This window comes from Salarias fasciatus, chromosome 20, assembly GCF_902148845.1.
Source record: "Salarias fasciatus chromosome 20, fSalaFa1.1, whole genome shotgun sequence".
NCBI classification, from domain to species: domain Eukaryota; kingdom Metazoa; phylum Chordata; class Actinopteri; order Blenniiformes; family Blenniidae; genus Salarias; species Salarias fasciatus.
The window spans coordinates 12594374-12614324 of NC_043764.1; the positions used below are offsets into that span (position 1 = coordinate 12594374).

General features: G+C 41.9%; 2 protein-coding genes across 2 annotated transcripts in view; both read left to right on the forward strand.

Annotated features, from left to right (window-relative positions):
- The first annotated feature begins 304 nt into the window (after positions 1–304).
- On the forward strand, positions 305–6021 carry sall4 (spalt-like transcription factor 4). The gene is made up of 4 exons (XM_030118684.1): positions 305–462; positions 2581–5028; positions 5113–5417; positions 5526–6021. Exons 1-4 carry the CDS (start codon positions 396–398, stop codon positions 5961–5963), a joined length of 3258 nt encoding a protein of 1085 aa, XP_029974544.1. The 5' UTR covers positions 305–395; the 3' UTR covers positions 5964–6021.
- Positions 6022–9514: 3493 nt separating this feature from the next.
- The window catches only part of atp9a (ATPase phospholipid transporting 9A), a 30152-nt gene continuing 19715 nt past the window's right edge, over positions 9515–19951 (forward strand). Inside the window, exons 1-8 of the mRNA XM_030118380.1 lie at positions 9515–9582; positions 12207–12351; positions 15373–15486; positions 15683–15791; positions 17269–17327; positions 18112–18163; positions 19065–19159; positions 19599–19679. Of these exons, the coding sequence (XP_029974240.1) occupies positions 9515–9582; positions 12207–12351; positions 15373–15486; positions 15683–15791; positions 17269–17327; positions 18112–18163; positions 19065–19159; positions 19599–19679 (723 nt within the window). The remainder of the gene's footprint in view (positions 9583–12206; positions 12352–15372; positions 15487–15682; positions 15792–17268; positions 17328–18111; positions 18164–19064; positions 19160–19598; positions 19680–19951) is intronic.

Genomic DNA, 19951 nt, shown 5'->3' on the forward strand with positions numbered 1-19951 from the left:
TTATACACAGACGAGATTCAGTGCGCCGATTGAGATATGGTTATTTCATTCAATCGGGGCTGTCGGAGACAAACGAACAAGGAAAGAGAGCTCTAAGTTTGGGTGTTATTGACCCTGCCTCCATCGCGCAGGCCGGCCACTAGCGTGCGTCCTCCCGCCCCCTCCTGGCACTGCGCCCCGCTCATCAATAGAGAGCGCATTTGAATAATGTGTGAGCCTTTGGACTGGAGCCAATCAGCTGTCAGGGCACCGTGATAAATCGCAATGCATTATTGATAATAATAATTACGTTGACATGCGCATTTCTACTTGAGGGGCTAATTTTCCAAGCCGAAGAATTTGTAGGAGAAGGGGAGGTATATTGTCTGTACCTCTCTGCTCCTGATGGTTGCACCATGTCGCGGCGCAAGCAAGCCAAACCGCAGCACATCAACTCTGACGAGCCCGGATCCATAGAAAATGGTGAGTTTTTACGCACGGGGCACGCGTGTTTTGGCACCGGGAAAGTTCGGATTTACTTTGCACTGTAGATGATCGACTTTCGATCGCGAACTTTAGGCTTCTTGTTTGACTTTTTAGATCGTTTCTCTCGCACTTTGACCAGTGGCCGGTCCCTCTGAACTGACCAGGAGTTATAAAAAAAAGATAAAAAAAAAAAAAAGGAAAGAAAAAATCCCTTCGGATTCCGGAGAAGCCATACATTTTGAAATCAGGTGCGACACGAAAAGTTATACTGTAAGCTTTTATTTTAGAGTGTTGTAAGATAAAGTTGCATTTAACAAGTTGTTTCACCACTTTTACGCACAATTACAACTTTTTCTAGAAGTGAGGTTGATTTGTGTGAAGATATTGAACTTTATTTTTGGTGTGTTGGGGTTACCTGCATTTTGCTTCTTCGCACATTCTAGAAGTATTTGGGATGTTGTGTGGCAGAGTGATTGGCCATCGTGGTTGGAATATGTCTGGTTTCTTTAAACCTTTAAAGCTTGGTGTATATATCTTTTCAAAATGATTAAATATTTGGAAAATATAAGTTTATATCGAATTTCTATCACCGTCCTTGATGTTGCTTATGAAGTTCTAATTTTGATTAACAATTTGGTAAGACCACTAATAAAACTCTTGTTTCTATATTTTTAATGTATCTATTTTTGTAAGTATTTGCAAGAAACTTCATCTTTCGAACAAAGGTGCCCTCCTAAAAACTGTATGAAATGTGACTCTGGAGTAAGCTGACCTAAAGGCAATAAATCCCCCAGTTTAATGCATGACTGTTTCCTTTCGTACATATGTGGAGAGGTGGGGGATGGAGCACTGGCCTTTATGTGGAGACTGGGTGGGGGTGCGTTTTGGTGTTTGCCATATGCAAGTTCCAGCGCTGCCGGAGACCTCACCTTATAATTAGGAAAGTCCTGCTTTCGGAGCCCGTCTTGTGCCGCACTGCAGCCGGGTTTGCGTCTGCCGTGTGCGACGCGGCGCGCGTCAAAGATTTTGGCTTTTCGTGTGAATTGCGCGCACATTAATACAATGTTTAGTCTGACCTCGTGCCATATAAAGGTGATCAGATACAGGTCATGCGCCGTCAAGTGGCGGACCGGAGTGCTGCCGCCTCTTGTATTTACACAGTTGTGGTTTTACGCACATCGAGGAGACCTTGCCTTGTTTAAATCATATGTGCGCCCTTGGGTTTTTTTTTTTTTTTTTTTTTTTTTTTTTTTTTTTTTGCTGTCCCGTGCGTAAACGTGTGTGGCATAAACATGCTTTCTGCATCATCGCGGTGCAGTTGGTAACTTTTTCTTTTCTTTTCTTTTTTTCTGACTGACGCCGCTTCTGACCCTCCTGGTGAGCAATTAACAAGTCCAGTAGTTTTCCTTGGGCAAATGCAAACAGGTGGTCTGACCCCTCCTCCAGCTTTTTGGAGGCATTAGCATTTAACAATACACCCAGTTGTGAAAGTGTCTCTTGGTTTGCAAGTAAATTAAAATGCACATTTCCAGCATGCGCGATGCGTTCACATGCTGTGATAAATCCCCGAAGGTAATCAGCCTGTTTAAACAATTGGCAACGCCAACGCTTCCTTATTTATTTATAGTCTAGCAGTTTCAGCGTCACATTAGTGCTAAAAGTGTTTGATTTATTGCAAGATCCAGACTTTAAATTAATTTTCTGCTATTTGTAGTATTCTCATAAGTATGTCAATAGAAGTGCCCAGGTGTCTTCATTCCTTTTTTTTTTTTTAATGCCTCTTGTTAGTTTCTTATTACATAAACATAGTGCTTCAGTGCTCAATGTATGGCCCTTTGTCTCTCTGGACGTTGTTCTGGGTAATGTCAAAGGTAGATGATTGCCCTCTGCTGGCTCTGTGAACAGTAGTCAGATTCAGCATTTTTAGAACCCAGTGCAGAGACTGTGTGAGAGAACAAACTATAAAGAACATTTGATTTGATGAATGCACTGCATCTGACAAGCTGTTAAAAACAAAAAGAAAAAAGTGCTTTTATGTACTATACACAGATCCCAGTAATCTCCTTAGAAAAGCATGATGATGATACTAATAAATTGTGTTTTCTCTTGTTGAAGGGATTCATCAAGATAATCAATCTGAAGAGGCTGAAAGTGAAGTGAAAAGATTCAGGATGGATGAAACCAGAGTTTGCAACAAGTGCTGTGCTGAGTTCTTTGACGAAGCAGAGTTTGAAGAGCATGAAAAAAATTGCACTAAAAATCAGCAAGTGGTCATCATGAAAGACGGAGATGGCAATGAAGTGCCCGAGGAATATTCACAAGATTCTCCTGAAGGCCACGTGAATGACCAGGACAGCCATTCCAGCAATCATTCCATGTTACAAGCCAGCGCAGACCACCTGGACAGGACCGAAGAAGACTTGAGCATGAATGCAGAGGACTCAGAAAACCAGGATCAGGGAGAGTCGCCTGCCAGTCCTGCGATGACATATGAAACTTCACCCAAAATGCAGGATTCGAATGCTGGAGCTGAAACCATGGCTGACACTAAAGTCGCCGTGTCCCAGCGACCTTCAAACTCGTCTCTGGCTTCGTCACAGGAAGCTCTGCAGGCCATCCCGGTGATCCTGGAGCAGCTCGTGTGCCTCCAGCAACAGCAGCTACAGCAGATCCAGCTCACTGAACAGATCAGAATCCAAGTAGCCATGATGACCCCACAGGGTCTCCAAGCATCAGCAGGGGCAGCAATGGACCCTTTGAAAGCTCTCGGTGCCCATTTGTCTCAGCAGCTGTCTGCTGCAGCGGCCCTGATCGGAAAAAGAACTGGTACTCAGAACCTTTCCATGGAGACGTTGAAGCAAGGTAAACTACCTCTACCCACTGGCCTCTCTACCTCCCTTCCCACAGGCTTGAGCTCAATGGCTTCAAAAGCGGACATTTTGAAAGGTGTTCCTGATCTGGCAAGCCGTTTACCTGCCCTGCTGCCCCAATCACCTGGCATTTTGGGTTTCCCGGGCGCGTTCAATGGCATCCAAGCCGGGATTGAGTCCTCCAAAAAAGTAAAAGCCAAGATGCTGAACCTCCCGCCAGAGTCAAAGAGTGGGGACTCCCTGTACAAGCACAAGTGTAAATACTGTGGAAAAACGTTTGGCAACGACAGCGCCCTGCAGATCCACCTGAGATCTCACACTGGAGAGAGGCCTTTCAAGTGCAACATCTGTGGAAACCGCTTCACGACGAAAGGAAACCTCAAGGTGCATTTCCAAAGGCACAAAGACAAATATCCAAACATCAGCATGAATCCCCATCCTGTGCCAGAGCATCTTGACAATATTCCCACCAGCAGTGGCATTCCTTTCGGTATGTCTGTCCCCATGGATGAGTCTGGTCTTACTGAGATGAAGCCAATGTTGGGCCATGCAGCTACAGGTTTCAACCCGGCATCCATACCAGGATTCAAAACCTCTTTTGATGGTTTTAGTGGCGATCCATTTTCCCAGGGACCCTCCCCATCTACAAGTGATGCCTCTCCATCTGTTTCCTCCATGTTTAGTCAAGAAACAGGATTGGATCCAAGTCAGAAAGATGCTAAGGATTTTCTTGGAGCACTGCATCATATGAATGGAAGTTCCCTCGCTGGAGAACAGAGCTCAGGAACGGCGAAACTTCAGCAGATGGTGGACGGCCTGGAAAAGAGGACCAACGACCCGAATGAGTGTGTAATCTGCCACAGGGTGCTTAGCTGCCAGAGCTCACTGAAAATGCATTACCGCACACACACAGGTGAAAGGCCCTACAAATGCAAAATCTGTGGCAGGGCCTTCTCCACAAAGGGCAACCTGAAGGCTCATTATGGTGTGCACAGGGCTAACACTCCTCTTAAAATGCAGCACTCGTGTCCCATCTGCCAGAAGAAGTACACAAATGCTGTGGTTCTGCAACAGCACATTCGCATGCACATGGGTGGTCAGATTCCCAACACCCCACTGCCAGAAAATCAGTTTGAAGCAACGGAGGTGATGGAGCAGTCTCCAGCTGAGGAGAAGCCTGTTGATGCCAGTAATTTTGAAGCAAACAATGAAGATCAGAAGCCAGAGGTGAACCCTCAGAAGCCAGCCGATAAGTCAGATTCACTCCTGTCTGCCTCTGAAGAACAAGCCCAGAAGAACGGAGCCCCGGGCATCTTTTCCAGCCTGGAGGTACTGAAGAGTCTCACCTCTGCTCTTGCACTGAAACGACAGAGCAGCACCACTTCAGAGGGCGAGGGCACACCCAAAGAATCCGAGTCTGCTCCGAAAGATCCAGAATGTCAGAATGGTCGCAGTCCTGCCGTTTCGGACTCCGCCATGTCATTTAACTCCTCTTCCCCCGCCAATCACACCAGTAGTAAGTCCCCAGAGTCGGCTGTCGATGACTTCACCCACAATGCTTTCAAACAGGAGTCTGATGCCATTCAAGATGGCGCCGAGTCAAGCGGAGCGCTTGACCTCACAGCTTCCAGCAGCCTCACTCCCAAAGCGATTAAAGAAGAACCTGGCCTGCCCTTTACTAACGGAGACTACAGTAAGTTAAATTGTCAGGACAAGTATCCTAGAGTGTTTCTCAGTTAGTGCAAACATCTAAATTCTCTCTTCTTTGTATTGACAGCTCCCAGCAGCATGCCTTTCATGAGAATACCACCTAGTCTGGCCAACCTGGAAATGAAGATCCCTCCAGAGAACCCTTTGGGTCCTCACAGTTTGTTCAGCTCCCACATGCCTCAGGGAACAGCCATGGCCTCCTCCATCTCCGCTGCACCACGGCGATCCAGCAAACACCACATATGTAATGTCTGTGGAAAGAACTTCTCATCTGCCAGCGCGCTGCAGATCCATGAGCGTACTCACACGGGTGAGAAGCCTTTTGCCTGCAACATCTGCGGCAGGGCTTTCACCACAAAGGGCAATCTAAAGGTAGGCCGTTAAAGAAAAACTATATGAATCATTCAGCACATACATGAAAAGGTAAATTCAACTGTTTCTTATATACTAAACTTCAATCTGTCTGGTTTGTTTTTCAAGGTGCATATTGGCACTCACATGTGGAACAACTCCTCTCGCCGCGGCCAGCGTCTGTCCCTGGATAACCCCATGGCACTGATGGCTATGAGCACGGAGGCCAAGATGATGCCGGAGATGATGCAACCGCCCAAAGAGCTGGCAGCTCCGTCAATGAACTTTGACCCATCGCTGTGGAACCAATACGCTGCTGCCGCCTTCAGTGGTGGCCTGACCATGAAGACCAATGAGATATCGGTCATCCAGGGAGGCGGCATCCCGCTCCCCGGGAGCCCTGCTGGGGGGCCTCTGATCGGATCCACCGGAGGCCTCGTGAAGATGGACGGGTCCCACTCTGGCCTGCCAGCCACCTTGGCTGAAATTGAGAAGAGCAGCTCTGACAGTGTGCCAAAATCACAATTCCCACATTTCATGGAGGAGGGAAAAATTGCAGTCAACTAACGTTTTGGTTTTTTTTTTTTCTTAAGCCATCAGGTAGTCGCCTCTATTCAGTTTGTGAATGTCTCCTTTTTTTGAATGAGGTACAATCAATTTTCAGAAGAAAAAACCTTGTAGAAGTATCACATTGTTTGATTTTTTTCCCCTTCCCCAGTGACTTCTTTGCAGCTTTCTCTACCCTCCTGATTGCCATTCTCAAGTGTTATTTTTAGTTGAACTTGATATTACTACTGTAGTTGTATTTTATTTTATATGAATATATATATGCGGGTAAATTTTTCCTGTGACTGTTTTTTTTTTTTTTGTTTGTTTTTTTGCTGTCTATCCAGAAGGTTGAATGTATAACTTACTTGAAACTGCTTTAATTCAGACTGTCTTCTTGATACTTCTGAAGGACTTTTGACTTTGTTAGGAAATGTTTCAGGGCATGACTTTAGCAGACACGTCTGGCCAGTCAGGACACGGCTTTAATAGCATTGTCAAACTGTACATGTCTGTGATGACTACTTTCTTCTGTTGTGTGCCATATGTTTGATGACATTATGTTGTTGTTTTTTCTAAGTGGTAAATGTCATAAGGTTTTCTCAGTTTGATGGCCCTGTTGATCAGACCAACAGATTATTCCATTTTCTACTTAAGGTGAGGTGCAACAGTTCATTCATCGGCAGATCATTTGTTAGTGTACATTGTGACATCTTTGTTGCATTAGTTGAATTCATTAGTTGTCATGGCTTTTGCTAAGTGCCTAAACTGAATTAATCATTTTTCACAGCACCAATACTTTGTTTCAGAGCTCTGAAATGTAGAAATTGGTGTAATCTCTCCATTCATGCATTTACCTTGCAGATCTGCAGAGTTAGCTGGCTGAGCTCTGAAGGCTATGCTTAATGTTCTTGTGCCTGCACTTTATTTCAGGTTTTAGTTGCGTATACATTTCACTGTTTGCATTACGATGGCTAAATGAGGAGTGGGCAAATCATGTCTCAGCTTTTCCTTCCTGCCAAAAACACCCATTCAGAGATTGTCAAGGCTGTTTATTTTTTCCATACGTTGTCTTATCAACTTGTAGCATCATTAATTTATTTATAGTACACAAAATGCTTGAGTTTAGGGGGTGAGTTCTACCTCGTTTTAGATTTTAAGTTGATCCCCATATGCCCCTTACTCTCAATGCAATGGTCTGTACCTTTTCCAATACATCTAATTTCTTATTTTTCCTGAGTACGATTTCTTTCATTCTCAACCTGCTGAGTTGAACAGTCATGAATGTATCACTGGACACTTTACACAACTCAGACTGGTCAGAGTACTCCATAGATCCCTGCTGTACATTCCTTTTCAATATGCATTTGCCAAGTTGTGCCTTTCTTTAGCGAACACATGTCAAAACTGCTTTCAAGTTGTTTCAACAGTTCAGTTGATCCGATTTGATCTGTTTACAATGTAAATGTTTTTTTTTTTTTCAAAATGTTTTCTTTCCTTATATGTTTTCTGATTTTTGAAAAATAAAATCAGAGTGGATTTTTCAATATTCCTCCTGTGTTTACTTCTGATAGTGAGAGTTGTTTGGACTCATTGGGATAAAGACTTCTACATTTACTTGAAAATGCTGCTGATGCTACTTAAATGTTCGTTTGTTCTCGCTGGCTTCATTACCAACACAGGCCATTGTGAATGTACATCAAATCCCTCATTTACATGTATTCACCTTCAGATGCTTCTAGTGAAATCTTTCTTTTGCTTCCCATCGCCCACCATAATCCATTAATCCCTTCCCAGTTTGCATTGTCAACGAAAGGCTATTTGCATCCACAACTGAAGCATGCTGTCAAATTGTGTGTCCACAAACCATCTGAGGTCGTTTCAGCAATGGCCTCCTCCTGTGCAATTTTGCCATAATCCAGTGCTTTGCATGATTGTCCTTGTATGACATCAAGTAGGCAAAAGCTCAGAAGAGTCAGCAGGGATGTACACACTCTTGTGCCACAACAACGCCCATCCTTAAACAGGCCAGCTATCTACTGCTGTTAAATTTATGCTTAGAATTGGAACCCACATACAAAGAATATGAATATTATTACTTATTCTATAATGATCACCACTCCAAAACATAACAAAGGCTGCTGGGCATCTTTGTATATGAAAGTCTCGCAGCATGTTGTGGTAAGCAAATTTAATCATTGAGGGCACCACTCATTATTTAAATGGGAAACAATTTGCTACAGTAGTGTAGATTAACCCATTTCCTCCCTTTATTTTAATAATTGGTTGCACCTGTTATTAGAAGCCGGTTGCCCTTTCAATTGTACCTCTTTATGTTTTGTAGTATTTTTCATTCCCTGTAAATAGCCTGCAGCCGCACAATGGAGCAGTGGTTTGAGCTCTGTCTGTGAGGAGTTTGCATGTTCTCTGCGTGTGCATGGGGGTCATGTGGGTCCCCTGGTTTCCTCCCACTGTTCAAAAACATGCATGTGAGGTTAAACGGTGACTCTAAATTCCAGGATTATGACCGTATTTACTGGATTGCTTTAAAAGTTTGAAGTTTCAGGTATTTCAGTTGTGGCGGTGCAGTGGATAGTGCTCTCATCTCACAGGAACAACGTCAAGGGCCTCTGTGGAGTTCGGATGTTCTCACAATGCATGTTTTTGTCCACAGTCCAAATTCATGTGTGTGAGGTGACCATAAATTGGTCGGAGGTGTGCGTTTGTGTGGTTGTGTGTTCCTGTTATTGCCATGTGATGGACTGGTAACCTGTCCGGCGTGTATCCTGCTCTCACTCGTTGTTTGAAGGGATTGGCTCCAGCATCTAGCAGTCCTGTACAGGATAAAGCAGGATAGATAATGGATGGATGGTGATCAGGACTTTCTTTATTGTAATAGTTAAAAACAACAAAATTGTAAATACACTCTGTACATCGGCCACATCATAAATAAATATAATGTGGCATATGCTATTATTTAAAGAGTTAGAAATGTTTAAAGCAAGCAATAAAATGCATAAATAAAACTGTGCATGTACAGTAGTACATGTAGAGGTGGTGATATAATTATTTACATGCAATAATATATATATATATATATATATATATATATATATTACAAAAAAGTCATAAAAACAAATGGAATGCTGTTTGACATGCATGCAAAAACTAAATATGGGGGATAGCAGAAAAGAAACAAATAAGATTGATTGAAAATGGAGCTGGAAGAAGTATACACTTTTTTCTACAACTCTTTGACAAATTTTATGCTCTTTTAATAACATGTATAAACACAAACACTAGAGGTATTATTATGAATATGATTATTATTTTGATTAGTATTAGTGTTAGTATTAGTATTAGTATTATTAGTATTTTTTGAAGTATTAGTATCAGTGATGATGATGATGATGATGATGATGATGATGATGAAGCTGGGTGTGGAGCCGTCTGTCCCGGCGCTGTACTGAACGATCCCGGGTGAGTGACAGCAGGGAAGCCCCCGCCCCAGACCCGTCACAGAGCCTGGCTGACTGACTGCGCCTTCAGCTCGGAACCGGGGGGCTGCAGGAATGACCGACAATATCCCCCTGCAACCCGTGAGGAGGCCGAAGAGGCACGACAGCAAACACAGGAACGGGTAAGGGCGCTAATGGCCACCGGCGCGATGTTAACCTGTTTGTTGTGCCCTTCCTTTTCATTTTGTCTCTATGGCCGGTGAATTGTTTACAGGCGTGGGACGACATTACCAGGGAAAAACAGAAGCTTAGCGGGCGGGGTGTTTTTGTGGGGAAAATAGCCCGCTAAGAGGGATGAATTATCAGTAAAGGAGGAATAAAAGGCAATAAGCATTATGTTAAATGTAGCTTAAACGGCTAGGAGCTAGCTGCTCATTGTGCTATGCTCGTTCCGGGGCGCCGCTGGAGCAAGTGCAATAGACGCCCTTGTCAATATTTGCTCGGAAGACTTGAGCTCCGTGAAGGAAGAGAGCTGAAAGCTCAGGATCCCCGCGGCCTAAAATCACACGCCGACCCTGTGAGGCTGTGCAGGGTTCCTCTTTGACAGATTATAAGGAGGTGGGCTTTATAAGTGGTGATGGAGAGGATGCAGACAGTGCTGACATGCAGACAGTGCCCACTCACATGATGTCACCTCCTGTAATAAAGATTTAGAGCTGTAAATGTGCTGTGATAACACGGAAATGCTGCTCTGATCTGCACTTAGCAGGGGATTATACACTCAGCTCACCTGTCTGGCCCCTTACATAGTGAGGCAGAACTACCTTCTCACAAGAAGACCATGTAAGTACTTCACTGCAGACTTTAATAATAATAGGGAAGTGATGTAGATGACAGAGCAGGGATGGGCAGCTTCGATCAATGTGAGGGCCAAAAAAGTTACTTCGTCATTACCAGAGGAACCAAACTGTGATCGAGCATGTCTACTATAAGCATATGTGACATAACAAGTCTCTCATTTTGTGAACATTTTTATTTGTCCTTTAATTTAAGAACTGATAGCAGATTATCTACAATTGATAGCAATGTCAAATGTGGTTAACATGACTTTCCTTTCCAAGTCACCTGTATAATTGAAACTGTTTGCGCTTGTAATAAAATTATATTTCTGATCACTCACGCAGAGGATGAAGGAGGTGAGCTTGTTTAAGCCTCCTAAGGAAGTACATACAGTCCCTGCTGTTCCTCCTGCACCCCATGTCACTTGCTACTAGTCCAGCTAAAATATGGAACCCCATTCATTTGTAACTCTCCTCTTGCTCTACATCCTTGATGTGTGTAGGGACCAGAATTTTAATCTTCTGATTTCATTTTGTCATTCCCTTTGGTGTTTTTTCAGTTTCCAAGTTATTCCTCACAACACTATCTTCACAAATGTTCGCTTTCTCCTCTGTGGGACATTTACTTGTTTCGTATCAGTGCTAATGTGGTAGTGTCAGCAACAAAGTTGGCATGGGTGGGTAAGCAGTCGTACACACAGGATAAGCTACTGTACAACAATTCAAATTAAATTAAAATATTAATGATTAAGTTTTATTATAAAATGTCATTTATCAAGATTCTTTTTCTGCTTGCAGCAGCAAATGTAAAAACAATTCCAAACTTCTGTGCAAGTTGACTGTTTGTGGAGTCGACTCCTGTAAAAACGAAAATGAACAGATTAATGAAAACCATTCCACATGCTACTGATATGTAGGCCTTAAATGAAATGGATCTCGACATTGTCAATGCCTCTACTGATTATTTTTAAGCATTTTTGTCAAATAGATCATTAAAATGTAAGAACAAATGGAAAATGTCATCATGCACCTCCTAAAGACTGCAATGTACCCAAAAGTGTTTTTCTTTGTCCCTGAAAGTTATTTAGGGAAAACAGCAAACTGGATAAATTACATTTGGGAGGTTGGAGTCATCAAATACTTGCTGTGATTTTTTTTTTTTCTTTTGGTCTGGTTAATCGTTGGTTAATCAGCAAAAAATACATATTGTTTTTCTTCATGCTTAGTCTGAGTTCTTTTAGGAATAATGCTCCATTCATTTAATTGTTTATTTTGTTGAATATGATCAATAATCGGGTCTTCCGTAGAGCAAATGTTAACATGTTATCAACCAGAAGTGACCCTGGACCATCTGAAGCTAATAACTTGTCAGATTGAGGAAGCCCTGGTTGGAGTTTCGCCAAGTGGTTGTTTATGTTTTGGTTGGCAGTTTGAGTTCTTCCTCGACAGTCCGGGTGTTACTGAAAAAAAGTTTTCATGTTTCTAATTTTATTTTTGCACAAACTTATTATTGTTGCCACATCCTTTAAAGACTGAAAAAGCCACAAAAGTTCTGTTGCTGCTTTTCTGGTTGTTGTTTCCTTACTTTCTGAACAGCCCAGGGCATAATCTACCCTCCTGATTTCATATGTTAAAGGGAGGCGTCTTCTGTTTTCAGGTAGGGTTAATGTTTGTTTTGTGGGCCGTGATCTCAGCCTTCAGTCATGGCCTGTCAGCTCAATTCCGTCTTCTGTTGAATTGTGGCAGGAATAAGCAACACATTAACAAAGCAATGTGACAGGGAATTCATTAAAACTTCAGTCAGGCTGTCTCACAAAACCACAACAGCTTTTGAACCTTTTTTCTGTCAAAGTTACTCAAAAAAGTTTTTTCTTTCTTTTACTTGGCGTGTTTTCCTAGTGAACCAGATAAACTGTGTCTCGGCCCCCCCTTCTCCTGCGCCTCTCACTCTTCTTCTCTTCTTTCAGGTGCTGCCCGTGGTCACGATGCTGTGGCATCGGGGACTTCCGTCCCCGCACCGTGTGGCTCGGCCACCCAGAAAAGAGGGAGCAGCGGTACCCCAGGAATGTCATTAACAACCAGAAGTACAACTTCTTCACCTTCCTGCCCGGGGTGAGTGTCGGGCAAAGGTCACCACTTCACCTTTCCTCTGTTCAACAACAGCCACCCAGCTCTTCAGTGTCTGGCCTCGACTCTCTGTTAACATGCTGCACACGTTGTCCAGAGAATAATACAACAACCTCATAATGCTTTTAGCAGTAACTTCTGGTTAAGGCCTTAACTGCTTAACCCAGTATGTACACCCCCCTGTAGTTACAGGAGAGTAGTGTGGTAGCACAGTGTGTGTCTGTGGAGATGCAGTTGTTATTAAATTCTCCTCATCAGGTCCATATAATGTGAATATTGAGGTTAAATTCTAAGAGAGCTGTGAATCTGACTGGAACGTTCTACTCCAGCTCTAAAATGCTGATGCTACTCGGGCCTGTTTTGAATACCTGGATCACATTGATAGGTTAGGCCTGAGACAAATGATTTTCTCTTAAGGCTGTCATGAAAGATTTTCTCTTTAATCACTTATTCTCATCTGAACTCATCAGAATCCAAAGAGCTGTCAAATCTATAAATTCCTCAATTTGCTGAACAAAGCTGCCTTTAGCAAAAAGATAACTAGCTAGGAAAAAGGAGTGCCTAAATAAATAGATGCAACAAGTGTGTGAAATGATTTCATGGGTAACAATCCATTGATTAAATCCAAATAGTTGTTAATTAGTATTATTTCATGGACTCTTCCTTTCAGCTATGCATCAATTGTGTGTTTTGTTTTTCTGTTGTTGAGATGTCAACAAATATAAAATGAGATGTGCACATGTAAAGAACAAAACTCATGACACTTTTCTAGTATCTAAAGCAGACTTCAAACTTTTTTAAAAAGCCACCAAGAGTGAAATGTTTTAGGAACGCACCGCACCGTGTCTGTGAAAAGAAGGGAAATATAACTTTCCTGAAACGCACAATCACACTATGATTACTGTCAACCACAAATCAACAACAAGAGTGTTTCTGCTGCTCACTCTTTTGAATTTGACACACTTCCTTAATGAGGTTCACATTTTCTACCTTTGACTTCACTATCATCTGGCTCACATTCGGAGTCATATTTCTTACATTCCCAACATGCTGACATGACCATTTCTCAGTCTTAACTTTCTGAGAAAGAAAACTAAAACAAGTTTGAATGTTTTCTGTGGTTGTACTACAAAGATCACTGTAGCTGCGATCATTGAATTCTGAATCTAAAACCTGTGCTGAAGCTCTGTAAACAGCAGAACTGCGATGTCAGAAGCACTGCTGCAGTTTGGCTGCAGTCCGTTGGGCCGAACCATACGGGCCGTCCTTCACTCCCCTCAGACATCATTGAGACTTGGCTGCCCACGGTTCACTGGTTCACTCTGCCGGACCACGTTTGATCGATGCTGATCACTACAGACCCGCTGCAGTCCGGAGATACTCTTCCATGCAGTCGTGGAGCAAACACACATTCTCTCCTTATCAAAATCGTCAATTCTGTTTTTTGAGGGGGAAAAAAAAAAATTCTTGCTCACATTTTCCAGCCTCTCAGCTGAAGAGAGATTAGGCATGTTTTTCCAGCTTACATGATATGAAAGATAATCAGTCATTTTTCTGACAGCATGATCCCCGTGTTGAACTGAAGGCCACCAAAAATCAGAAATGTGCAACATTTCTACAAATCCTAGCTTCAGCTCTTAGCATGCCATCATTAACACTGCATTCCCATTATTAGAAGGTTATAAAAGTGATTGATGGGATTTCCAATCTATGTGTGTTTGATCACTGTGTTTACATATGTATTTGTTTTGAAGGCATGCAGTTTTCTTAAGACCTTTTCTTTTTGTTTGTTTATGAAGTCTGAAATTTGTTTGGAGAGCAAAAGACAAGAGCAATGACTTTTTTGCATTGCAAACGAAGATGCTTTGTATTTACATTGGTTTATGTGAAGAAATTCTTTCTGTCCGGAACATATTGCCCACTTTTTGTTTCCGTGAGTGTTCTTCTTCCACCTTGCAGTAGTTTCAGAGAGGGCATTAAGGGGCGATGTGTGGACACAGGTCTTTCCCCCTGGTTGTAATCTCACACACTGGCGGTAATGAAATTGAGCAAAGCTGTTGTATGTGTGCTAATTTTAGGAATGAGGGTACTGGATGTGCATGTTCATCTATATCTGTTGATTCAAGAAAACAGTTGTAGGCCTGAAAGAAATGATGGTTTTTGTTTAACATTTGTTGCAATTTCTGTTGTTGTAGTTATAACTTTAATATTTCTGAGTGGAAAAAACCAATGAGGACGATATTCAAATATTTGACAGTATTTGCATTCTGAGCCTTGTTTTCTGATCATTATTTTTTGTTTTAATGATGATTGTTTTGGGTTGATGTTGGTCCATGAAGAATCAGGATGAGTCTAAAAATGGACTGATCCCAGCTTGAAATTTTAGCGTGTACTACAAACCTTCATATTCAGTTTTATCTTTTTCACATAAACCCTCATATACACAAAGAGCAAACCTCGTTTCTGCTTACCAGTGTTAAACTATGTAGGAAGTGTTTCTCCTTGTTGCTTGGGACACAAGATGGGTTTTTGTCAGGCATATTTATTCTTTAATGAACCATACTCACCTTTTGAAGGTGCTGTCACTTCCTTATCAGCTCCTCCTGCAACAACATTGGATGTAAACAATAACAATTAAATGCTATTCTACTACGGTTATTTTTCTTTTACGATTTTAGTCATTCTGGTCTGTCCTTTTTTTAACTCTTCTCTTCTTATAATCCTTTTATTCTTTTCTGTTCTTTCTTTTTGCTGCTCAACTCTCTTTTATACTCTTTTCTGTTATTTTTTTCAGTTTTATTGACTTTCTCTTCTTTACTTTCATTCTACTTTCTTTTTTTTTACACTCTTTTTCTGAAAGGAAATCTAAATCTAAAATGCTCAGAACGTCAGCATTACTTCACAGCGAGGATCTGCGTCTGTCCCGCAGCTGTAGTTAGTGGACGATGTAACAAAATGCCACACAGCAACAAGTTCACGCCGTATGTCTTTGTTTTGTGTTCTCAGGTGCTGTTCAATCAGTTCAAGTACTTCTTCAACTTGTACTTTTTGCTTCTGGCCTGTTCTCAATTTGTCGAGGAATTACGCCTTGGTGCCCTCTACACCTACTGGGTCCCTTTGGTATGTGGCATTTCACTGTTAATCATTAAATTCAACCAGATTTCATTTCCCGGTGGACAGTGTCTCCTCAGTCACACACACACACACACACACACACACACACACACACACACACACACACACACACATAAAGATTGCTTGCCGTTTCCTGCTTTCTTTAGAGTCACTGTTTGACTGTGATGTTTTCCCCCTGCAGGGCCTTGTTTTGTTTATCACCATCATGAGAGAAGCCGTTGATGAAATAAGATGCTACCTCCGAGACAAAGAAGTGAACTCTCAGATTTACAGCAAGCTGTCGATGCGAGGTAACGGCTGAAAGCTCAGATGGCCGTCGATGCTGATTTGGCAGCATCTATGAACTGCAGGAAGTCGGTCCTGTTAAACCTTATTGGGGCTCGGGGAAATGGTGGGTAATTCAAAGCAGAAATGTAAAAGTGTACGTCAGAGGCCTCGGTATAAAGTGCTACCAGCAATAAAAAGCAGGGGACCTCTTGTGGTTTCCATCACTTTGCTCCTTTGATGTGGCAGCTTGTTTTACCCATAAACACAATGACTGGTTGCCTCCATGATCGCTGCCTCTGTGCATATTTAATGGTTTATAGAAGCTTTATGGTGTCAGTAGGTTTTTTTTCTCATTTCATCAGTAGAAAATGGTTGAAGCTGTTTTGTTTGTTTCTGTTTCAGATGAATCAAAATCTTTGCCTTTCTTATTTCAGCAGGAAGTTGCTTCAATTTGCAGGCTTTCTATTTTAATGTGTATGATGTTTTTGCATTAGTGGAGCAATGTCCTGATGCGAGGGTCCACGAAGCCCTAATGCACAGCAATATTAATGTGCTTTAATGTCTTACATATGCAAAGCCCAAAGGTCACCGCAGAGTTCAGGGGTCAGTGATCTCTTCCAAACAATTTTGCTCGTTCATTCCGAGTGGAATGAGAGAAAAGGCTCAACTCCCCCAGCATTCTTTCAGATCTGCATGGAGCATTACTTTCCCAAATTCACTGCAGTGACTATTCAACCGTGCAGGCAGCAGTTCACCCAGAGGAATATGTTGATGTCTGGTTTTCACAAAAAGACTCTTTTATGCCTTAGAATCAGAGAAGTATTTTAAGTGAAACTCTGAGTTTAATGTGTTTTAATTTGTTTTAAATATTCATATAATCGATCAGTTCATCTACAAACTTGTTCAACATGTTACTGAGTTGAAATTGTATAAAGATGTTGTTTGCAGCTTCAAAACTGTGAAGGTTTGAAGAAGCAAACAACTTTAATTTAATCAGAGCTAGACAATGCTTCACACAAAAGTCTAAAGTCTTTTTAATATGTAAGGTTTCAAATTGAACTTTGATTCACTCAGTATGACACAGTCCATGCGAATACTCACTGAAGTAACTTATGCATGCAAAAGATGTTGGAGCCTTCCTACAGTTGCTTCGTGAGGTATCAAAGACATTTAAAACACATTTAATGTCTTTACCTAGTGCGTGAATTACTTGAAAATACATGTAATTTTTCCACATGTAATCCATCTGTTCAAGCACAAAATTTGACTCAAATTGTAATCTGTCTTCCACATGCACTGTGGTTTGGAAGATTGACTAATGTATAGCAAAAAATGCTTTCAGTCATCTTAAAAATGAAAACTCTGTGTTACATGTATTACTGTAATTATTGTTGAAGGTTTTTCCATCATTTGATACTCTTAAGTTGCATCTAATCCATCAGCTCAACTTCCAACTCACTAAACGCTTTACTAACTTCAAAAATTTATCTTATCTTTCAGGCACAGTGAAGGTTAAAAGCAGCGGCATTCAGGTCGGCGATCTCATAATTGTGGAAAAGGTTTGTGGGAAGTTTGTTTCATCCACATCTGTGAATAGTTTTTGCTTTTTAGGTCTGTTGAGTTACCATTTACATGACAGCAAATAATGAGGGGGTTGTTAATCTGCTGTGCTCCACTGGTGACTGAGGTGAAAGGAGTTAGTAAAGATTTTGTAATCTTGTGATCAATGCTGGGCTTCAGCCTGTCAGACTCAATACATGCACAGCAGATGTGAACTTAAAATGCCTTTAATTGGATCGTAAACACAAATTCAATCGAAACGGGAGTTTCAGGTAAAAATCCTGATATTCTGTTTAAGGCGTGCAGTTTGATATCATTAAGTTTGAGTTGTCTGGTGGCGTCTGCTGTGTTTCCCTCGTGGCCCGACTCGATCCTCTGTGGTCTTTGTTCATGAAATATGAGAAGTGACTGCTGTCTTCAGTTCCCAGCTGAGGGCTTCTTTCTGAATCACTCATTTCAGTGCAGCTGATGGAAAGGTCACACGTGTTATCCTACACATTTTCCTGATATGACCGAGTGATTGAGAGTTATGCGGGACGTGAACTCATCAGAGGAGGGGAAACCACAAGTTGGGATGTTTAAACCAACCCTACATTTTAAGGGCTTTTGGAAGCAGCGGGGAGTGTATCAGGCCAGCCTGCAGCAGGATGATTATTGTTTTTACTGAGTGGCACATAAAACGCTGAAAGTTGCTTATCTACAGTTGAAGAGCAAAGGAAGGAGGACAGAAGGACCAGGAAGTGAAGTTGAAGTCATGTTTTTCTTTCTGCCTTTCTTTTTTAGAACCAGCGTGTTCCTGCTGACATGATTTTTCTAAGGACCTCTGAAAGAAATGGTAAACATCTGCTGGTCATTCATCCACATATCCACAACAGGCTGGCTGCCTGGCTGGGGAAATGACTTGTTTAAAAAGGCGGTGAGGTGCAGGGATTAGCCCTGAGCCCGGACAGGAAGCTCTAACATGTATAAATTGTAACTCGGCCCACTAGTGAATTATCAAACAAGTGCGGTGTGGCTGTGGGCCATTGGACCTGGATAATGTGCTGCCTTCGACTTTGTCAGTCACAAATTTTGTCTTTCAAATGAGAAGATAATGGAAAGGTAAATCAAAACTTAGAATGCAAAGATATCAGAGGGGGATGCCTCATCTGAATAATCAAATAGGGATTAGGACTGTGATTACACACACGTGGTGAATTGCATTGCTTTGTCCATTTTAAAAGCAACAGCCACGAAGTCGCAGCACGTCCAGCCAAATTTGTCTCTATAGGAAAAGCTGGATGCTTGTTGTTGTTGCGTCTTCCTGTTGGGGGAAGTAAAAATAACAACTTTGTTTTACTGGAAATAGTGCTTGGTTATCTCTCTTCCATGTGGAGGCCATTAGGTCAATTATGAAGGACCTAGGCCAGGATTGGGAGTCTCGGGCAGGATGACGCATGCAGGCTGGTGGGGGATGGGCTCTGGTGGATGCCTCCAGCTCTGCTGTAAAACACCACCCAGGGTCATCTGAAGAAGTCTCTCTTCCTCTCTGAAACCACCCTCGAATAGTTTCACAGCCGCTTTTTTTGCAGTTATTTCCACCTGTATTTTCAAAGGTGCTGTGCCTTCTTCAGCACATTAGCACAGTTAATACCATCATCAAGAATATCCATCAAGTCCTGTCTTTAATTGAAAGCCTATGCATTGTTGCCCCCTAGGGGTGGATTTGTTTTAATGAGACCTCCTCTCCTTCACAGGCTCCTGCTTCCTGCGCACTGACCAACTGGATGGAGAGACAGACTGGAAATTACGCCTCCCAGTGGCCTGTACGCAGAGACTGCCCACTGCCACTGTGAGTCGCTGAACACACAAGGAGAGTGTGCGAAACGATGTGTGTGTTTTCACTGCCGTTCTGTCTCTGGGTCTGCTCATTGAGATAGAATCATATTTCATTTGGTTCAATCTTCACACTTTATTACACATTTGTGCAGAATAAGCAACGTGTGTCCAAAATTTGATATAATAAAGTTAAAACTTCTTCCAATGTTAAAGTTGGATAGCATTGTTCTGAAATTGTATGTTTTCATTTTTTTTTAACTGTAAATGCACACAAATGAAATGATAAATTCACTGATTAAGTACAGAACTTTTTTTATTCTTTTCTATTCTGGTAAACAGTTTTGGTAAACACATAAGAAACTAATCCTTTTCACTGTATTCAATTAAAAAGAAACAAAGTAATCTTTAAGAATGTGGTTGTGATTCTTATTTATGTGTTCAATTTTTCCCAGGACCTTCTTCAGATCCGATCTTATGTGTATGCCGAGGAACCAAACATCGACATCCATAACTTCATCGGAACGTTCACCAGAGTAAGTAGTTATATTAGCTAATCTTCAGGACCTCGAGAACCTTGTTGTAAATGTAAAGTTGTTAGAGTGTGGTGTTGTCTTTTGAGTGAATGATGCAACTCATTTTGAGGCTCAGAATACCCAAACCAAGAAAAACTGGGTGTGATCATTGAGTGTCAGAGCGAGGGGCCCCAGATCTGACCGATCACCTGCAAAGGAGACAGACAGTGGTGAATGAGGATGCTCATGTTGAGATTATGAGAGAGGGGCCACGCAAGCAAAGACCAAGATAA